The 20,799-nt window shown below is 34.8% G+C and overlaps 1 protein-coding gene across 1 annotated transcript in view; it reads right to left on the bottom strand.

Moving 5' to 3' along the window:
• Positions 1 to 9,831: 9,831 nt before the first annotated feature.
• Positions 9,832 to 20,799, bottom strand: part of BCHE (butyrylcholinesterase) — a 70,144-nt gene continuing 59,176 nt past the window's right edge. Inside the window, exons 3-4 of the mRNA XM_043473819.1 lie at positions 20,625 to 20,791; positions 9,832 to 10,438 (exon numbers count right to left, since the gene is read on the bottom strand). Of these exons, the coding sequence (XP_043329754.1) occupies positions 10,314 to 10,438; positions 20,625 to 20,791 (292 nt within the window). The 3' untranslated portion in view covers positions 9,832 to 10,313. The remainder of the gene's footprint in view (positions 10,439 to 20,624; positions 20,792 to 20,799) is intronic.

Raw genomic sequence — 20,799 nt, 5'->3', positions numbered from 1 at the left:
GTACTCATTTTAATAGTTAATTGTGGAAATTAAGGATTGTAAATTGTATTTTCGTTTAAAGAGTTCTATTGACTTTTTTTTTTTTTCCTGTAAAAGAATCAATGCCTTGGTTGAGATCCCAGAGTTCCACCACGGAGGGTGGGAGAGCCATTTTGGCCTGGAAATGTTAAGGGCAGGTGTTCCCAGTTATCCACAGACATTGAAGGACTTTAGGAAATCTCCTGCCAAATGTATAATTTTGAATAGCACTGCCTTCATGGATCTTCCAGGATGAACTGGCAGCAAAATACCACTCTAAGTAGTTGAAAGTATTCATATTGGATGTAATTATTTAGCATCATCTATTGTATTATAGACCAATGCTTGTCAAAAACAATAGTATGAGCATTCAGTTCTTCTTCTTGTTATATAATTTTTCATTGCAAATAATTAAACAGGTTTGCCTGCCTTTTTACATGTTATTATTTGTTTTGAAAAGGTAATATATGTCCATGCTACAGAGTATAAAGGGCACTCAAAGACAGAACATGAGCAATAACTTTTAGTCTGTCATTTCTATCACAGGCCATCTAGTTCCTTCCCCAGAGGTATTCACTGCTATAGTTTTAAAACATGTTTTCAGAGAGCATCTACATACATTAAAGCATGGGTACCAAACATAATCTTTTTAAGTAGAAATCATAGCACATCTTTAATATTATTCACATTATTTTCTTTCAAATTTGGTGGAAAAAAAAAATCATGGTGATCTTTCCATATCAACTCATAAGGAGTTAGTGACCTCAGGCAGTAGCTACAGGGTATTCCCTCTTCTGAATAAACCAAATTAGCTTTGACACCTCCCTATATAGTGGACATTTATGTTTCTTTCTAGCAAAGAATTTTTTAAAAGTCTTGGAGAAGTCCTAAGATTTTGTACTACTCTAACATATTTTCCACCCTGAGAAATAGTGCCATTTTTCAATTTACAGACGAAAAGTTGTGTTTAACATGCTTTTTTCCCTGAGTTAAACCATCAATTCTTTTTTGATCTCCTACTTCAGTTTTCACTCTTAGCAAGCTGATTGTATTGTATTTCCTTTTGCAATCTCTTCTATTCTCCTTTTACTCTTGCTTTTATTTTATCTTATTTTATTTATTTTTCAATCCTGTCATATCATCAGTGTCTTCTCAAACAGGATCTTTCTCTTTTATGATATTCTTAGTGTAAGCATCATACCTGAGAGTTTATCTTTTTTCTTCCTTCTGTTTTGTCCTTTGCTGACTCATGTATGTATCTCTGTTACCTACCATTTCTTTCCTGAATTCTTTTATCTCTGCTTTGAATTATTGATTATATTTTTTTTTTATTTAATAGCAATATATTTGCTTACAATTTTTATCTGCTCCATGAATTTTTTTCCTAATTAGGTCATTATTTTCTTAGTACATTATTGACAAATATTATTATATTTAAAATACATTTTGATATTTAATTATGGCATCTACAATCTCTTAGCTTAGTGGTCTCCACTTGTTCATCTTGAGTGCTATGTTAAAGCAATAAAAGGAAGAAGCATTTGGTGAATTTACTATACCTGAGTCCTGAGTTGATTTATTCCAACTCAGAGTTAGCAGCACCATGCCTCTTGACTCTTAATTGAAAATATCTCAGTGAAAAATGAAACGTCTTCAAATGCCACTACATATTATTATAGAGGGTATATCTGACAGTTTTTGAGCTTCTATTACAAGCAAATAAAGTTATTGGTGGAAGTGCTACTCAAAAAAAACTGTAGCACTCTGATCCAGTAAAAATAATTTTATAGTTCTTGTGACTATTATTTGATACATTTTCAATTGTCTTTTGTACAGAACAATTAATACCCAATATTGTGATCATCAGTTGATATCACTATAGCAGAGTTACTTGTTCTTGAGTAATATATCTCTTTGAGTTTCTAATGAAAGGTTTCTGACATACTGATTTACCTACAGATTTTAAGGATATAGTTTTTTCTTCTTCTTCTTCTTCTTTTTCTAGCATACGAATTTCTACACAGATGTCACTCATAATTCCAGCCTATACCCTTTTACGGGCTTCCCTAGTGGCTCAAATGGTAAAGGATCTCTGCCAGCAATTCAGGAGATCTAGGTTCATTCCCTGCTGTGGGAAGATCCCCTGGAGAAGGGAATGGCTGTCCTCTCCAGTATTCTTGGCTGGAGAATCCCATGCATAGAGGAGCATGGTAAGCTACAGTTCATGGGGTCACAAAGAGTTGGACATGACCGAGCACGACTAACACACACGATACACCTTTACTCTTTTAGGATCTTAAAAAACTTTAAAAATACAAGTCAGTAGGATTTAGATTCTTAACATTTTAATTAATCACATTTGACCAAACGGACCTCAGAAGGTGAATTCTGGTGTTTCCCATTACCAAGCAAAGCTGAAAAAAATGTGAAATAAAGCCAACAAGAAAAATGAAGAGATAGGACACTGCTAAGTTTCTCCCACACTTATCTTGGAGTAGAACCCAAGAAATATTCCTTCTGTGGCATGGCCATCCACTAGAATTACCTCTTAGATGGTGTCAGATATTGGATTTCCTCACTGATAAATGAAAATAATATTAACTATAATGTCTCCTTTTCCTTGGCCTGTATCTGAAGGACTAGACCAGGAATCCCCACCTACTTCTGTCAAAATTCATTTCAATATTTATAGCACATAGTACTATATTAGACCTATGGAAAGATGACTCATTTGAAAGGAATAACTTTATCTAAATCTATTCTGCTTTTGAAATTCTGCTAGTGCAAAAATAAAGGAAATTTTTAGAATATTTATGAATATATAAAATTATTTTTGAAAGATTAAAGGAATTTTTACACTTATGAAATCATAACAATGAATGATGAGAGAATAAGTTTAAATAAGTAAAAATCTATGAGATGCAAAAAATTGTAACATTTAATAATAATAATTGTGGTAATAAAAATAATGGATCAGTTATAGAAGACAAATCTGGGAGGAGGAGCAAACACTTGGAAATTTTCCCAAATTATAGTATTTCTAAGGAAAAGAATAAAGTAAAACTAAAATGAAGCTAAAGTGAGACAGATTCAGGTAATATGACTTGTGTATGGTAGGACTACAGGTGGTGAGAAGCAGCAGACAGAGGAGAAATAACAGATACACAGGAGAACTTTCACCAAGTTAAGATACATATTAACTTGCAGCTTGAAAATATCTTTGAAAATCTAGGGAAAGTTATGTTAGATAAACAATACTTAGGTTCATCTTGGTGAAATTTTATCTGATGTATTAGTTTCTTATGGCTGCCATAATACACTAACACAAACTTGATGGTTTAAATTATGGATATTAATTTTTCACAGTTCTGGAGGTTAGAAATTTGATATTGGTTTCATTGTGTCAAAACCAAGTAGTTGGCAGAGCCACACTTCCCTCCATAGGTATGAAGGAAGAATTTGTTCTTTCTCTTCTACTTCCGGTGGCGGCTGGCATTCATTCATTGGCTTGTGGCTGTGTCACTCAGGACTCTGCCTCTGTGGTCACATTGCCTTCTCTTCTGCCTGTCAAGTCTCCCTCGGCATCTCTCTTGTAAGAATATGTGTGATTGCATTTAGTGCTTACCTAGATAATACAATATCTGCCCCTCTCAAGGTCTTCAACTTAATCACTTCTACAAAATTATTTTATGAAATATAAGGCAACCTTTACAAATGCCAGGAATTAGGAAGTGGCTGTCATTTGGGGATGTCCATTATTTAGCCTATGAATTAGATGTATGCTTGCATGCACATGCAAGTCTTGCAAAATACACAAACAGAAGATACAGATTATAAGCATTAAAATAAGAATCTAGTTGCTCGTTATCTTTCATTTTGTAGAGAATTCTATGGAGTTGAGGAAAACATATTTAAGTGGTGATATTATAAATTAAACCAAATATTCATTTAATTTTGAGGACACCAAAAGATTTTCTTATCTATAGAAAGGCTTGATTTACTTCTCCTGAAGAAAAAAATTTGTTGAACTACAGATGAATGGGAGATGAATCAAGATTAGAAACTTAAGGATAGGGAAAGGTCTGGTAATAAGCAGAGAACTTTATAAAATTGACAGGTTTGAACATCAAATTAAGCCTCAGTGCTGGAGTGCTGACTTGGCTCAGTTCATATTTGCACTCAATTTCTAGGTAATCTTGAGTTCCATTGCTTTATATACCATCTTTATGCTGGAAACAACTTTATTCACATCTCTAACCTAGACATCTCCCCCTACTCTCCTTCAACAAAGTATTTTCTCTCTTTCTTTCTTAGACACCTCATAAGCATCTGAAATCCAGCATGCCCTGAAATGAACTATTGTTTCTCTATTTAGACCTGCAGGACCTACAGCTTTCCCTGTCTCAGAATATGATAAATTCATTCTACCAGTTACTTAAGCAGAAAGTCTTATATTTATTGTTTACTCCTCTCTGTCTTTTAGTGAATCCTGTTGGCTATTGCTTACAAATATTATAAATATAATACCTCTTACTTCTCAGTAGCTACTAACTACACACCATTCTTTTCTCTTACCTGATAATTAAACAGCTTCCTTTATGTCCACTCTTGCCTTTTTATAGTTTAGCCTGCAAAGAATTAGAGCGCTCCTTCTTAAAAAACAAAACAAAACAAAACAAAAAAGCATGATCATGATTGTGTTACTCAATCTGCTCAATGCCCTGTGATGACTTGCCATCTGCCTTTCTCATCAGTTTCCACCTCATTTCCTATCACCCTCCCTTATTTATTTCTTCCAGCAGCTTAGACTTCTTGCTGCTGCTGCTGCTAAGTCGCTTCAGTCGTGTCCGACTCTGTGCGACCCCAGAGACGGCAGCCCACCAGGCTCCTCCATCCATGGGATTTTCCAGGCAAGAGTACTGGAGTGGGGTGCCATTGCCTTCTCCTGTTCCCTAAACACAGTAAGTGAGGAAATCTCCATAGGACCTTCTCATTTGTTCCCTCTGCCTGAACTTCAATGGGACAGTGTCCCCAAATATTCTATTACTCCATTTCTTTAGATGTGATCCAAGACATTCTTACTTACTGAAATTGACATGCCTTGGAGTGATAATGTAATATGATAAATAAAATATTTTTCATTAAGACATTAGCATATAAGAGTTGGAATATCTTCTTCCAAGGGATAGTGATAGTCAAAAAGAGGTTGAAAAGATGATTGAAAGACATCCTAGAAAAAGTTTTTTCAGGCATTGAAAAATATGTATTAAAGAGTAGAATTCTGTACAGCAGTGTCAACCATTGATCAAGAACCATAGGTGCTCTGGAATTTAAGGCATTTTTTGTAGACTTCAATCTACTCTAAGTAAATTGCTGCCTCTCAGAACTGACTGTAACTCCAGGTGAGCTGAGAGGAAGGACATGGTATTCACTGTCTATCTTTGAAAACTTCAATAATCTTATAAGAAAGAACTAGTGTTCTGTTCTTCTTCTCATTTAATATTTTGCACATGACTTCAAAGAGAAAACTCCAAGGGAGATTATTAAAATTTTATCTTTCATGGTTATGTGAAAATGTTAATTCACTTACCAAAGAGAATATTATACACACATTTGGTTTAAAATTGAAATGCCACAGCAGATGTTAGCATTTGAGTTTTTACTCACTTATTACCTTGCACAAAGATAGTAACTTCAAAATTAGCATATTACAATGTTGTAAAACAATGATAGCACATTTCAACTAAAGAAAATTGGTGGAATGTCTTTAAAGGCAGTGGAGGGAGGCAGAGTCCCCTTGGACTAAAAATGTTTTGTGCCTGAGGCTACAGACTAAAGATGCATTTCCATTGATGCACTGAAAAACAGAAACTAAACTAATTTTGCTCTTCCTGAAACTCCTGCCCTTCTGGAAAGTTTTTAGCAAAAACAAAATTATACACAGTGCCTTCAAAGGGGTCCTTGCAGTATGATTCTTGAAGGTTTTTATTCTTTATGATACCTTTTTTCTTAGGAAATATTATTTTTTCATCCCAAAGGCCTAACAGTATATTAATGAAATTTTGCATTAAAAATATATACACAGTTCTTTATATCACCTGTGATTCCTAGACCACAACACAAGAATCTGTATCTATTTTCTGCATTCATGGAAAAGAAAAAAAAGATGAGAGGAAAGAAGAAAAAAGAACGCCCACATGCAAAATGAGTGAATCCATTTGTCCTCAGCCATTCTATGAGAAGAATATAACCAAGAAAACTTAAATTTGATGTTAAGTAGAAAAAAGAATCTATCATGAAATATTATGAAATGCTAAAAACAAAAAATGCCAAAATATCAAGATTAACATGAGAATGAAAATTATCATATGTGACTAAGGTCTAAAAGATATCAGAAAAAATTTACTAAAAAGTAGATAGTCAAAACCTCATAAATTCAAATTTTACTCCCTTCTTCATTAGGGAATCACCCTTTCTGAAGAATATCTGCTGCAAGAAAATACTTGTATTATCTAATATGGTCCAGTCCAGTTCCAGTTCAGTTGCTCAGTCATGTCCGACTCTTTGCGACCCCGTGAATCGCAGCACGCCAGGCCTCCCTGTCCATCACCAACTCCCAGAGTTTACTCAAACTCATGTCCATCAAGTCGGTGATGCCATCCAGCCATCTCATCCTCTGTCATCCCCTATATGGTAGTAGAATATTAATATAGATGTGAATGTGCCCTAGGCACTTTAAGAAGTGTTGAATTTTGGTTTAGGCTGTGAAAGTAAACTGCACTGAACAAAGTTTAACAGTCAACAAAGACTTCATTCAAGGTTATTGCAATTGGGGAATTAAGATTACTGGGAGAAATATCAATAACCTCAGATATGTAGATGGCTCCACCCTTATGGCTGAAAGCGAAGAAGAACTAAAGAGCCTCTTGATAAAGGTGAAAGAAGAGAGTGGAAAAGCTGGCCTAAAACTCAACATTCAAAAAACAAAAATCATGACATCTTGTTCCATCACTTCAGACAAACAGATGGGGAAAGAATGGATACAGTGACAGATTTTATTTTCTTGGACTTCAAAATCACTGTGGACAATGACTGCAGCCTCGAAATTAAAAGATGATTGTTCCTTGGAAGAAAAGCTATAACTAACCTAGACAGCATATTAAAAAGCAGAGACATCATTTTGTCAACAAAGGTCTATATAAGCAAAGTTATGGTTTTTCCAGTATTCATGTATGGATGTGAGAGTTGGACTATACAGAAAGCTGAGCACTGAAGAACTGATGCTTTTGAGCTGTGGTGTTGGAGAAGACTCTTGAGAGTCCCTTGGACTGCAAGGAGATCCAACCAGTCCATCCTAAAGGAAATCAGTCCTGAATGTTCATTGGAAGGACTGGTGCTGAAGCTGAAGCTTCAACACTTTGGCTACCTGATGAGAAGAGATGAACCATTGGAAAAGACCCTGATGCTGGGAATGATTGAAGGTAGGAAAATGGGGCAACAGGGGATGAAATGGTTGGATGGCATCATCAACTCAAAGGATGTGAGCTTGAGCAAACTTCAGGAGATGGTGATGGACAAGGAAGTCTGGCATGCTGCAGTCCATGGTGTTGCAAAGACTCAGACATGACTGAGCAACTGAACAACAATAACAACAGTTGCAAATGGGGAGAGAGACTGAACTCAACTTCTCTGAAATAAAAGATGTGAAGGTTTTTACGTGTTGAGGTGAGCTAGTAGAAAAGTACTGGCAGACTTTGGGGGAGGGCTGACCAATGGGATATGTTGAGCATACAGAGTTATTCTTGAGTTTGCAATGTTTTCTTCTGGGATTAAGCCATCAGTGTTTGGTAATTGGCTCCCAAAGAAGTTAAGGCTCCTATCTTCCCATCGAGACTGAGTGATGGAGGCACTATCTCTTTTAATGTTTAATTTCAAAGTAATAGTTCCCAGGTCCTTGAGAAAGACATTTCATGGGTAGTAAAACTGACAAGAGGCTGAGAGATTTATACACATTTCAAAGGGGCAGAGAAAGAATTTATAATGGCAACATTTCTGAAGCAAATTCTCTAAGAAACTGGAAGTCAGAGGCCCACAGCCAGGAGGAAATCTGTCTAAAACTTAGTCAAGCTGAGGGGAACAGTAAGGCTATCTTGGTCAAGGCAATGACTTTGAATTTATATTCCAGGTTGTATTATGTATAATAGTAGCATTCCTCTGGCTTTTATCCCTCCCGTTGACTAAAATTGGGAGCAGTTATCATTAATAGATGATAGATAGATAAAAGGTAGATTGATAGATCATTCTATCTCTCTTATTTTTAGATCATTCTCTTGATATAGTTACTTCAAGGATTTTAGAATGGTGTTTAACACTGTTAAATACATTTTTATAGTTTATTATCCAGAGGCTTCTTTGATAAATCCTCTCTGCTCCTGTTTTTTCTCCCCTAACCACTGAAGGAAATCAAAAATAATTAGAACAGAATGCCTAACTCAGAAAAACAAGGTAATATAGTAATCGCCTCAAGCAAAAGACTTCTGCAAATGCTTCTGAGGAGAAAAGCAAGTTGCTGTATTCACCTGCCTAGTTTAATAATCATTATGTAATTAATCCTAGTAGCATCTCTTTCTGAGCCTGGCAAGAATGATTACTTGTCCATATTCTTGAGAGTTCACAAAATAGTCAATACTTTTAAAATGAAAAGTGCGATGGGAAACAGAAATCAAAAGTCTGATTAGTCATCTTGCATCTGAATTACTATTATTACTTAGTGTCAAATAAGCAAATTCTGTTTGCTGTGTTAGTCACTCAGTCATGTCTTTAATCTATACTGAGCACTAGTTTTCAGTGCTTAATTAGCATAATCAACAATACTGCCCTGGGCTTCTCTGGTAGTTCCGAGGTAAAGAATCCACCTGCCAAGGCAGGAGACACAGGTCCGGGAGTATCTCACACGCCTGAGAGCAACTAAGCCTGTGCACGCTGACACCTGAGCCTGTGCCCCAGAGCCTGGGAACCACAACTGCGGAGGCCATGTGCCGCAACTACCGAAGGCCATGTGCCCTAGAGCCTGTTTCCACACGAGAAGCCACCGCAGTGAGAAGCCTGGGCACTGCAAAGAATAGTAGCTCTCATTTGCCACAACTAGAGGAAAGCCCACACAACAACGAAGACCCAGCACAGCCTGAAAAAATCAATAAAACTGTTTAAAAAAAGAAAAAAAGAGGTGATGGTCATTTAAGACAAAGCAAAATAGCAAAACAAAACAAAAACAGTGCTGCTCTTTCCTGGGATTTAAAATCTCCTGACATCGTCCCTTTAATGAAAGACAGTGAATTTATTCATGGGATATGTTCCCTTGTCATGAAAGTTAGTAAATGCAGCTTTGTAATTTTTAAAATTATTAAAACAATATAATTTTTCTGAAGATAATATAATCATTTCTTTTTTGAAACTGAACAATTTCTTTACTAAAATCCTGATATATGTGGGTGCAGTCAAGGGATATTTCAGATAGTACATAATTTTTGCATTACAGGAAGAGTAATTTACATGTGGACATGTTTGGGGAGAGTTGAGGAGTGAGGATGTGAGAAAGAAAAAAGTTGAAAGAACAGGAATATAATTTGAGGACTATAAGCATACACATCTTTAAAAAATTCAAAATAGAAGTAATTATATTCTTTTACATTTTGTCTTTTGGTTGTGACATTTTGTTTCTATCATTAGATGATTCCAAGTGATCAAGCCTCTTATTTTAAGATTCTCTTAAATAAATTTTCTTGCCTTCATATAAAAGAAAAACCAAAGCAGCCAATTACTTTGTTTGTTTTAATGTATCATGTTAACATTAAATGCATAAATTAGTTAAAAGGAAATATTGTAAATCACAGTATGTAATGTTTCAAGACCTCCCATCCATTTTTTAAAAATATATTTTATCAGTGGTAATAAAAATAAATTGGAGATTGGAAACAGAACTCAGATATGTTTTAGGGAAAAATTTTCTTAAAGTTATTCAGGAAAGAGAGAGTTTGAAGCTGCAGATTGTTTTAATATGCATATAATTAATTGTCATACTTTATAATGTGAAATTTAATTAAACTAGTTCTAGCCATTTGGGTTTTGAAATGCTAGGTACGATACTAAGTGAAAGAAGAGAGGAATTGATTTTATCCTTTTGGCATTTTTGTTTTATACATAATAGCTTTCTTACCAGGAGTGTAAGAGAGCCAATGATAGTTTTGCCTTGATCTACAGGAAAATGAACATTCCATAAAAGGTAAATCTATTAATTAGAGACCTGCACAGCTTTCTTTCTTGCTAGTATAATCATTAAATTGATTTTTCCAATCCATCATGTAATTGTTCCAGCGATGGAATCCTGCTTTCCATTCTCGTTCTGCTTCATCAATATTTCCTGTAAAACACGGAGTGAGTTGTATTAATCTACATTTCAATCTGTTTATGTTAATTAAAAATAATTTTGATTTCAGATGCCATTTTCTCCTAGCACACTGCACAGTGATCTTTTAATTTATTATTTATTATAAACTTCTTTCACTACATGAAAAAACTGTAATAAATTTTTAAATATACTATATGAAAATGAAAATAATATATACATACAAGATGTAGTCAACATAAAATGTAACACACATGAGCTTGTATATTATGTCAAATTATGTTACATATTTTTGCTTTAGTTTCTGAGAAGATATATAAATATTATTTTCTAGAATCCCTTAAGCATAGTAAAAATCTCATTTAATGCATCTATTTTATATATATAATTATATAGCAGAGTGTTATCATTTCTGATGAAAATGCTCATATATAAATATTTATTATTAATGCATTAGGAGAACTTTGTAATTGGCATTCTACATAGATTTTACATTCATTCTGTATCAATATATTTTCATTACACACAAAGCCTGGTCATTGAAAAGAGTTTATTAAAAATAGTGTAAGATAGAAGTTTATTAACTGCTTTGAAAATTAGAATGATGACCAAGAAAATCTCTGTTTTTCAGCAGTTTGCAAAGTGTATGTATGTGTCAGGGGAGAGGACTGTTTCTGCCAGAAGTAATATGAGACAATGAACCAAAAATGGTTTTGTAATACAAAAAACTTGAAATCTTGATTTATTTGAAAAGTGTATTATATTAAAGAATAAAGATTGTAAACAATAGAAGCTCTTAAATTATAAGCTTTTAAAATCATATATTTAAGTTCCTAATATAAATAGATGTAATAAAGCAAGAAGATGTTTTATTCAAATCTATAGGTATTTAATATATTTGTAGTACTCTTATGTTTTAAGTTTATAGGAGATTTTGCCAAGAGATAGCACTGGTCACAGCAAACAACCTCTTCCAACAACAAATGGACTACAAATGGACATGTCTACAAATGGACATCACCAGACGGTCAATACCAAAATCAGATTGATTATTTTCTTTGCAGCCATAAATGGAGAGGCTCCATACAATCAGCAAAAACAAGACTGTGAGCTGACTGGGGCTTGGACCATGAACTCCTTATTACCAAATTCAGACTTAAATTGAAGAAAGTAGGGGAAACCACTAAACCATTCAGGTATGACTTAAATCAAATATCTTATGATTGTAAACTGGAAGTGACAAATAGATTCAAGGGATTAGATCTGATAGACAGAGTGCCTGAAGAACTATGGATGGAAGTTGTACAGGAGGCAGGGATCAAGAACATCCCCAAGAAAAAGAAATGCAAAAGGCAAAATGGTTGTCTGAGGAGGGCTTATAAATAGGTGAGAAAAGAAGAGAAGTGGAAAGCAAAAGAGAAAAGGAAAGGTACACCCATTTGAAGGCAGAGTTCCAAAGAATAGCAAGGAGAGACAAGGAAGCCTTCCTCAGTGATCAATGCAAAGAAATAGGAACACAATAGAATGGGAAAGACTAGAGATCTTTTCAAGAAAATGAGAGATACCAATAGAATATTTCATGCAAAGATGGGCACAAAAAAAGGACAGAAATGGAAGTTACCTAACAGAAGCAGAACATATTAAAAAAGGGTGGCAAGAATACACAGAAGAACTATACAAAACAGATCTTCATAACTCAGATAACCATGATGGTATGATCACTCACCTAGAGCCAGACATCCTGGAATGTGAAGTCAAGTGGGATTTAGGAAGCATCATTATGAGCAAAGCTAGTGAAGGTGATGGAATTCCAGTTGAACTATTTCAAATCCTAAAAGATGATGCTGTGAAAGGGCTGCACTGAATATGTCAGCAAATTGGAAAACTCAGCAGTAGTCACAGGACTAGAAAAGGTCAGGTTTCATTCCAATCCCAAAGTAGGCAATGCAAAAGAATGCTCTAATTACTGCACAATTGCACTCATCTCACACACTAGCAAAGTGATGCTCAAAGTTCTCCAAGCCAGGCTACAACTGTAAGTGAACTGAGATATTCCAGATTTTCTTGCTGAATTTAGCAAAGGCAGAGAAACCAATATCAAATTGCCAACATCTGTCAGATCATTGAAAAAGCAAGAGAGTTCCAGAAAAACATCAACTTCTGTTTTACTGAATACAATAAAGCCTTTGACTGTGTGGATCACAACAAACTGTGGAAAACTCTTAGAGATGGGAATACCGGAACACCTGACCTGCCTCCTGAGATATCTGTATGCATGCCAAGAAGCAACAGTTAGAACTGGACATGGAACAACAGAATGGTTCCAAATAGGGAAAGGAGTACGTCAAGGCTGTATACTGTCACCCTGCTTATTTAACTTATATGCACATCATGGGAAATGCCAGGCTGGATGAAGCACTAGCTGGAATCAAAACTGCCAGGAGAAATATCAATAACCTCAGATATACAGATGACACTACCCTTATAGCAGAAAATGAACAGTGACTAAAGAGCCTCTTGATGAAAGTGAAAGAGGAGAATGAATAAGTTGGCTTAAAATGCAACATTCAGAAAACTAAGATCATGGAATCTGGATCTATGGCAAATAGATGGAGAAACAATGCAAACAGTGACAGACTTTATTTTCTTGGCTCCAAAATCACTGCAGATCGTGACTGTAGCCATGAAAGTAAAAGACACTTACTCCTTAGAAGAAAAGCTGTGACCAACCTAGACAGCATGTTAAAAAGAGGAGACATTACTTTGCTGACAAAGGTCCATCCAGTCAAAGCTATGGTTTTTCCAGTAGTCATGTATGGATGCAAGAATTGGACTATACAGAAAGCTGAGCAATGAAGAATTGATGCTTTTGAACTGTGGTGTTGGAGAAGACTCTTGAGATCCCCTTGGACTGCAAGGAGATCCAACCAGTCCATCCTAAAGGAGATCAGTCCTGGGTGTTCATTGGAAGGACCGATGCTGAAGCTTAAACTCCAATACTTTGGCCACCTGATACAAAGAATTGACTCATTTGAAAAGACCCTGATGCTGGGAAAGATTGAAGGCAGGAGGAGAAGGGGACGACAGAGGATGAGATGGCTGGATGGCATCACCGACTCGATGGACATGAGTTTGAGCAAGCTCTAGCAGTTGGTGATGAACAGAGAAGCCTGGCGTGCTGCAGTTCATGGGTTCGCAGAGTCAGACATGACTGAGTGACTGAACTGAACTGAACTTAATAAAGCTAGAAGATGGTTTATTTAAATCTATAGGTATTTTATATATTTGTAGTTCTCTCATTTTTAAGTCTTCAGAATGCTGAGCTACAGTCGTTAAATTAAAAACAAAAGTTTAAGTTATTTCAACTATTGTGAAAATAAAAACTGACAATTTTTATTATATACTTTTCAGTTAGGAATTTTGAAATTAATTATAACTTTGTAAGGTGTTAGTTAGGAGAATGTTCATGTGATCTCATACTACAATATAATGTATACATAAAAATGTCTTCATATTATTAACAATGGAGCACATTCAGTGATTTGTTTTTTGTTAAATGACAGTGAAAATATTTAATGCCATTAAGAGATCCCCTGTAATTTAAGATATATTTAGGTTTGAAATGTTCACAGTTTTTGGACATTGGACAAATATTTGTGAGTTTATATTTGAGTTTATAGGAAAAAATGTCCTATTTCTATGTAAAATGCCTTTGTAAAGGTCAATGGCTATACTTTATTTGTGAATAGAAGAACTTTTCTAAAGAGTCAAAAAACAGTAGATGTGGAAGAAAGATATTAAATATCCTACCAAATGATATACTCTTCTGTTCTTTTTTATGATAATTAAATGCTGTTTTAAATTTATTTACACAAAATAAGAACTCTAAAGTTTAGAAACAACAAAACTTTTGGTATAACAAATAAGTGACTGGTAATTTAGCATTTAGATGATGAATTTTAATATTTAGAGAAAAGGTCTTATATCTGATTTTCTTTTCTTCATGGAATTATATAAAATCCATTGATTCATGTAAACATAAATTTATTTCTTTTTGGGTCATAATCAAATATCTATACAATTTACTTACTAAAAGTTTACTTTCTAATGTCAAAATGCTCTGTAAATCTGATTACATTTTCCCTTTAGAATTACTGAATATTGATTGAGACAATACAGTACAAAACATTTAATTATTTTCTAACAGAATCTAAAGGAACTGGATACACTGTAATGAAAAGACAATAAAAAAAACCCTTAGTCCTATGTCATAAATCATAACCAAAATTAGAATTTTTTCCTCCTCCCCTACTTCTTTTTCCTCCCAAACTAGAATACTGTTATACTTAAGTGGCTATAGATTTATCATCATCAGTGAGATGCAGTTCTATTTGTTTTGTAGTTAACAGGGTGCTGCACTGTGAAATAAAGAAAAGAACATCAATATAAGCTTTGGAGTGACATGGGTTGAAATTCCAGCTTGACCAATCATGATATTCGTATAAAAAAATTAACTTTTCAAATTAATTTTCCAACTGTAAATGGAGTTGGTAATCCCTATTTTGCAGTGTTGCCATGAGGGATAATTGAGATGGTGTGTACATTTTGGAATTAAACTATATGCATTTATGGGGAGCTCTGGAAATGAACTTACTGCCTTTGTTACAAAAATTCATTCCTAACTTTGTTCTTTATTGAATCAGTGTAGACCTAGATCAATATCAGTAATTTAAAAACACACTGATACAACTTTTTCAGGACTTGCATGATCTTTGTTTTGCCCACATTGTGTTTCATTTGGGGGAAAGTCAGCAGTCTTCGCTACACAAAGAAGGATATAAGTAAACTATTTTTTTTTTTGTCTTGTCAGTTAAAAAAGGGTGAGCAATATTTTACCAGAACTAAGTCTAACTAGCCAAGTCTGAGGTGTTAGGACAGAACATAAGAGAAGTTATTGTTATTGTTAATCAAGATGAAGGTAGAAGACATTAATTACATTGATTTTGAATGGTACTGAACATTACAATAAAAACTAACATTTCCTGTGTTTTGAGAGATCATAAAAATATCATCTGTCCCCTTTACTTGCTTATATTCCTGTTTTTCAACCAGTTATTAAAATTGCAAAGGGATTCATAATTCTTTATAAAGCAAATCATAAACTTACTAATTGCCCTGTTATAATTTGAGGTGTGTGATGAGATGGTGTGAACTACGATAAACTTGTCAGGAAGATCTGCTGGAGAAGTGATAGGTTACCCACTCCAGTATTTTTGGACATCCCTCGTGGCTCAGCTGGTAAAGAATCTGTCTGCAGTGGGGAAGACCTGGGTTTGACCCATGGGTTGGAAAGGCTATTCTGGCCTGGAGAGTTCCATGTGGATTGTATAGTCCATGGAGTCACTAAGAGTCAGACATACTGAGCAACTTTCACTTTCATGATAACTCAGACTGGGCTTTGTGAAGACTTCGTATGTTTTACAGTGAAATAAATAAATCAGTTACTTTGATCCAAATAACTCAAAGTCTTTTGTTTATTTGTTTGCTTTGTTTTGCTTTTAACAACGCATGGAAAAGTCAAATATGAAAAACTGCTTGATATTTTTCCTTCAAACTACCTTTTCACTATACCATTTTTGTTTGCATTCTTGATGCCTAATTAGAAAATAGCAGAATATGAGATTCCAAAGTGATCAATCAGAATAATATGTCAACTCTTAAATTTACATTAGTCTTCTTTAGTTGTATCAACCAGTATTTCATGATTTATTCAAAGGCCAAAGGAGGAACAATTGGATCTGATTTTTTTGTAATCTGAGAAGATGTGTAGGTCAATTTTTTCCCTTTATATGAATTTACTTCCTCAATTTTAATGAAAAATATTGATATTTCATCAACTTTGAATGGGTCATTTCTCTACTTCCATTTCTTGTGATTATGAAATATTGTAGTTATATTCTTAGCAAAAAATCTGAATTTGTTAACAGTTGAAACAGTGTATTTTATTTCTTGCAGGTGCTTGCAATAAGATCACAGGTGTGTGCTGAAATATAGTCTGAAGTTAAGAGTTAGAATTTGAGTGTTAAACAAATCTTAAGGATCATTTTTTTGAGCATATTTACTACTCAGATGGAAATAACTGCTCAGAAGGTACTTATGCTTATTGTACTTCCATAGTGACTGAAGTAAACATTTCTCCTTTTAAGAAGTCCTGTTCAGTATTTATTTTTTGAAATTTTCCTTTGCTTGTGAAGTTACCTTGCTTTTAAAAAAACCAAAAGGAGTATTTCCATAAAATCTTCAGCCCAGGTCATCTGAACCAAATTTTCAGAATATTGAAGAGTAAAATGTTTAAAGTTTTATGACTTGATAAATATAAGGTACATTAATAACATATCTTCTTAATATTTAAATCCCTCTACATTATTTGTTTATAAAACCTAAAGACATGACATTTCAAACTAATTGTTTAAGTGTAAATATTATTATTACTAATGAATACATTGTTGATATTATAACAATTATGTCATACATTTACTTTAAAATTTACTAAATATATTTCATAAAACTACTTTGGGGTAATTATCTGAAAAAATAGTGATAAATATAAAATATGTTTTCAAGATACATTGGGAGTATCCCAGAGTGAGATATGTGTTTCCACACAGCACAGTGTTCTTTACATTAGGAAGTTGTTCAGTCCTGGGTAGGAGAGAGCAGCATCTAGCCAAAAACATAGGAGTTGGTTTATTCAACTGCTTTATAGAAGTTGGATATTTAGAGATAGAGATTTGGAAGTACATCTTCAAAAACTGTTGATATTGAAATTTTATTTTATCCACAAATACACTACAGTAGGGGCTTCCCAGGTGGTGCTAGTGGTAAAAAGCCCACCAGCCAATGGATGCTGGAGATTTAAGAGACACAGGTCTCATACGTATGTTGGGAAGATCCCCTGGAGGAGGACATGGCAACCCACTCCAGTATTCTTGCCTGGAGAATCCCATGGACAGAGGAGCTTGGCAAGCTACAGTTCATAGGGTTGCAAAGAGTTGGACACAACTGAGACGACTTAGCATGCACACACACACACACTGCAACAGACCACATGTGCTTCAACCAGAACGACTAAGTTGATTTTATAATAAATTAGTCATTTAAACATTTCCCGTACTCTCAGCTTATTTTGCTTCAAATTATGATCCTCCCATTTCAAAATCTGAGGTTATTGATATTTCTTCTGGCAATCTTGACTCCAGCTTGTGCTTCTTCTAGCCCAGCATTTCTCATGATGTACTCTGCATATAAGTTAAATAAGCAAGGTGACAATATACAGCCTTGACATACTCCTTTTCCTATTTGGAACCAGTCTGTTGGTCCATGCCCAATTCTAACTGTTGCTTCCTGACCTGTATACAGGTTTCTCAAGAGGCAGGTCAGGTGGTGTGGTATTCCCATCTCTTGAAGAATTTTCCACAGTTTATTGTGATCCATACAGTCAAAGGCTTTGGCATAGTCAATAAAGCAGAAATAGATGTTTTTCTGGAACTCTCTTGCTTTTTCAATGATCCAGTAGATGTTGGCAATTTGATCTCTGGTTCCTCTGCCTTTTCTAAAACCAGCTTGAACATCTGGAAGTTCACGGTTCACATATTGCTGAAGCCTGGCTTAGAGAATTTTGAGCATTACTTTACTAGCGTGTGAGATGAGTGCAATTGTGCGGTAGTTTGAGCATTCTTTGGCATTACCTTTCTTTAGGATTGGAATGAAAACTGACCTTTTCCAGTCCTGTGGCCACTGCTGAGTTTTCCAATTTGCTGACATATTGAGTGCAGCACTTTCACAGCATCATCTTTTAGAATTTGATATAGCTCAACTGGAATGCCATCGCCTCCACTAGCTTTGTTCTTAGTGATGCTTCCTAAGGCCCACTTCAGTTCACATTCCAGGATGTCTGGCTCTAGGTGAGTGGGAGTGATCACACCTTCATGATTATCTGGGTTGTGAAGATCTTTTTTGTATAGTTCTGTGTATTCTTGCCACTTCTTAATATCTTCTGCTTCTGATAGGTCCATACCATTTCTGTCCTTTATTGAACCCATCTTTTCATGAAATGTTCCCTTGGTATCTCTAATTTTCTTGAATTAAAGAGCCTCTTGATGAAAGTGAAAGAAGAGAGTGAAAAAGTTGGCTTAAACCTCAACATTCAGAAAACTAAGATCATGGCATCTGGTCCCATTACTTCATGGGAAATAGATGGGGAAACAGTGGAAACCATGGATGACTTTATTTTTCTTGGCTCCAAAATCACTGCAGATGGTGATTGCAGCCATGAAATTAAAAGACACTTGCTCCTTGGAAGGAAAGTTATGACCAACCTAGACAGCATATTAAAAAACAGAGACATTACTTTGCCAACAAAGGTCTGTCTAGTCAAGGCTATGGTTTTTCCAGTAGTCATGTATGGCTGTGAGAGTTGGAGTATAAAGAAAGCTGAGTGCCAAAGAATTGATGCTTTTGAACTGTGGTGTTGGAGAAGACTCTTGAGAGTCCCTTGGACAGCAAGGAGATCCAACCAGTCCATCCTAAAGGAGGTCAGTCCTGGGTGTTCATTGGAGGGACTGATGTTGAAGCTGAAACTCCAATACTTTGGCCACCTGATGTGAAGAGCTGACTCATTTGAAAAGACCCTGATGCTGAGAAAGACTGAGGGCAGGAGGACAGGGGATGAGATGGTTGGATGGCATCACTGACACAATGGATATATATTTGTGTGGATTCTGGGAGTTAGTGATGGACAGGGAGGTGTGGCATGCTGCAGTTCATGGGGTTGCAAAGAGTTGGACACGACTGAGCAACTGAACTGAGCTGAACATTTCAAAATACTGATATTTTAAGTAAAGATTGAGAATATATAGTCTGTTATATGTTAAATGGTACCTCTTCTAGTTTCCTGGCATATTATGCATGTTACCTCATTGCTATTCACACTCCGAGGACACAAGGGCAGCACTGTAGCTCTGCCAAGGGATGCAGAAGCCCATCTCTGCTGTATATTGTGTCACAGAACATTTGGGAGTACACAGAGCACTGGTCTATAAGTAATGTTTCCCAAACAGGTGGAGTCCATAATTATAATTTTGGTGAGTAAAGTAAATAAAAAAGCATATCAAAAAGTAAATCAAAAAGCATATTAAACAATCAAGTACAACTCTGAAGTGTCCTTATTTGCCTGAAACTAACCCTTAACCTCTCTAAAGAAGAAACTAAAACAACTACTATATAGTGATGTCTAAAATATAGCTTGAAAATTGTGGAATATTATGAGAAACAGAAGGGTAAAGTCTAAAGGAACTGGTTAGCAGTATGCCCAGTGGTTGAAAGTAAATTACTTTTATTTGAAAAATACAGCAAATAGACTTGAGGAGCTACATCAGTTATAAAGAGCTGGGCATTTAAAAAAAAAAAAAGACAAAACAAAACAAACAAAAAAAACACAGGCAATGAATCATATATGTATGTCATTTTTCTCAGAGAATATGCAATCTCTTAAATTGATTGTTCAAGCTTAGTTAAATATTTTCATACTAGTGAATTTTGAAATAATACAATGATCTGAACCATTTTCCTAATATTTCCTTTTATAAATCTAAGTAATCACTTTCTGAAGCATAGCTAACTAAACTACTACTTGTTTATTATATAATAATAATATATAATGTATGTCTCTGGCCTTAAATATTTCCATGCTCAGAATATTTAGAAATATTTGGATAATGTTTTTAAATATATAAATTTTAGAGATTTTTTCCCCCTTAAAAATCAATCAATTTATCACTAAATTTGTTTTTGCCTTTTTTTGATTATCAATTGTGTTTAGATTTATATCAGTTCAATTTTTTAGTTCTATAAGTTGTTTATTTTATATATTTACTTTTTCAATTTGTATTAAATAATTCCGCAAAAATTTGCTGAATAGCAAGATCACCCTATCTTAGTTCCACTATTAGGTTTCATTTTCTTCTAGAGAAAATGTCTGGTTTTACTTTCTTTAAATAATGTACACAGTGGAATCAATTAATTGTAAAGTTGCAGATGAACATTATCATCCTGCCCTGGATAGTGTAACATTTTCCTCTTTTACATAGCCCACAACCAATTATTTAACCAAATACTAACAGAACACAAAAGTAACACATACCTGTAATTTCCAAAACTTTGGGAAAAAATAGTGTCCAGAATCGGCATTGTTGAGCACGTAGTTTGGTATTTACTTTTGGCGACTCGGTATTTAAGGTGAAATATTTTTGTTCATTGCTTTTGAAAACAGGCCATCTTGTACTATTGTTCTGGGTCCCATTCGGATTTCTAAAAAA

The sequence above is a fragment of the Cervus canadensis genome, chromosome 7, assembly GCF_019320065.1.
Source record: "Cervus canadensis isolate Bull #8, Minnesota chromosome 7, ASM1932006v1, whole genome shotgun sequence".
NCBI lineage: Eukaryota > Metazoa > Chordata > Mammalia > Artiodactyla > Cervidae > Cervus > Cervus canadensis.
The sequence above is the reverse complement of the archived record's forward strand: the minus strand, read 5'-3'. Positions and strand labels throughout refer to the sequence as shown.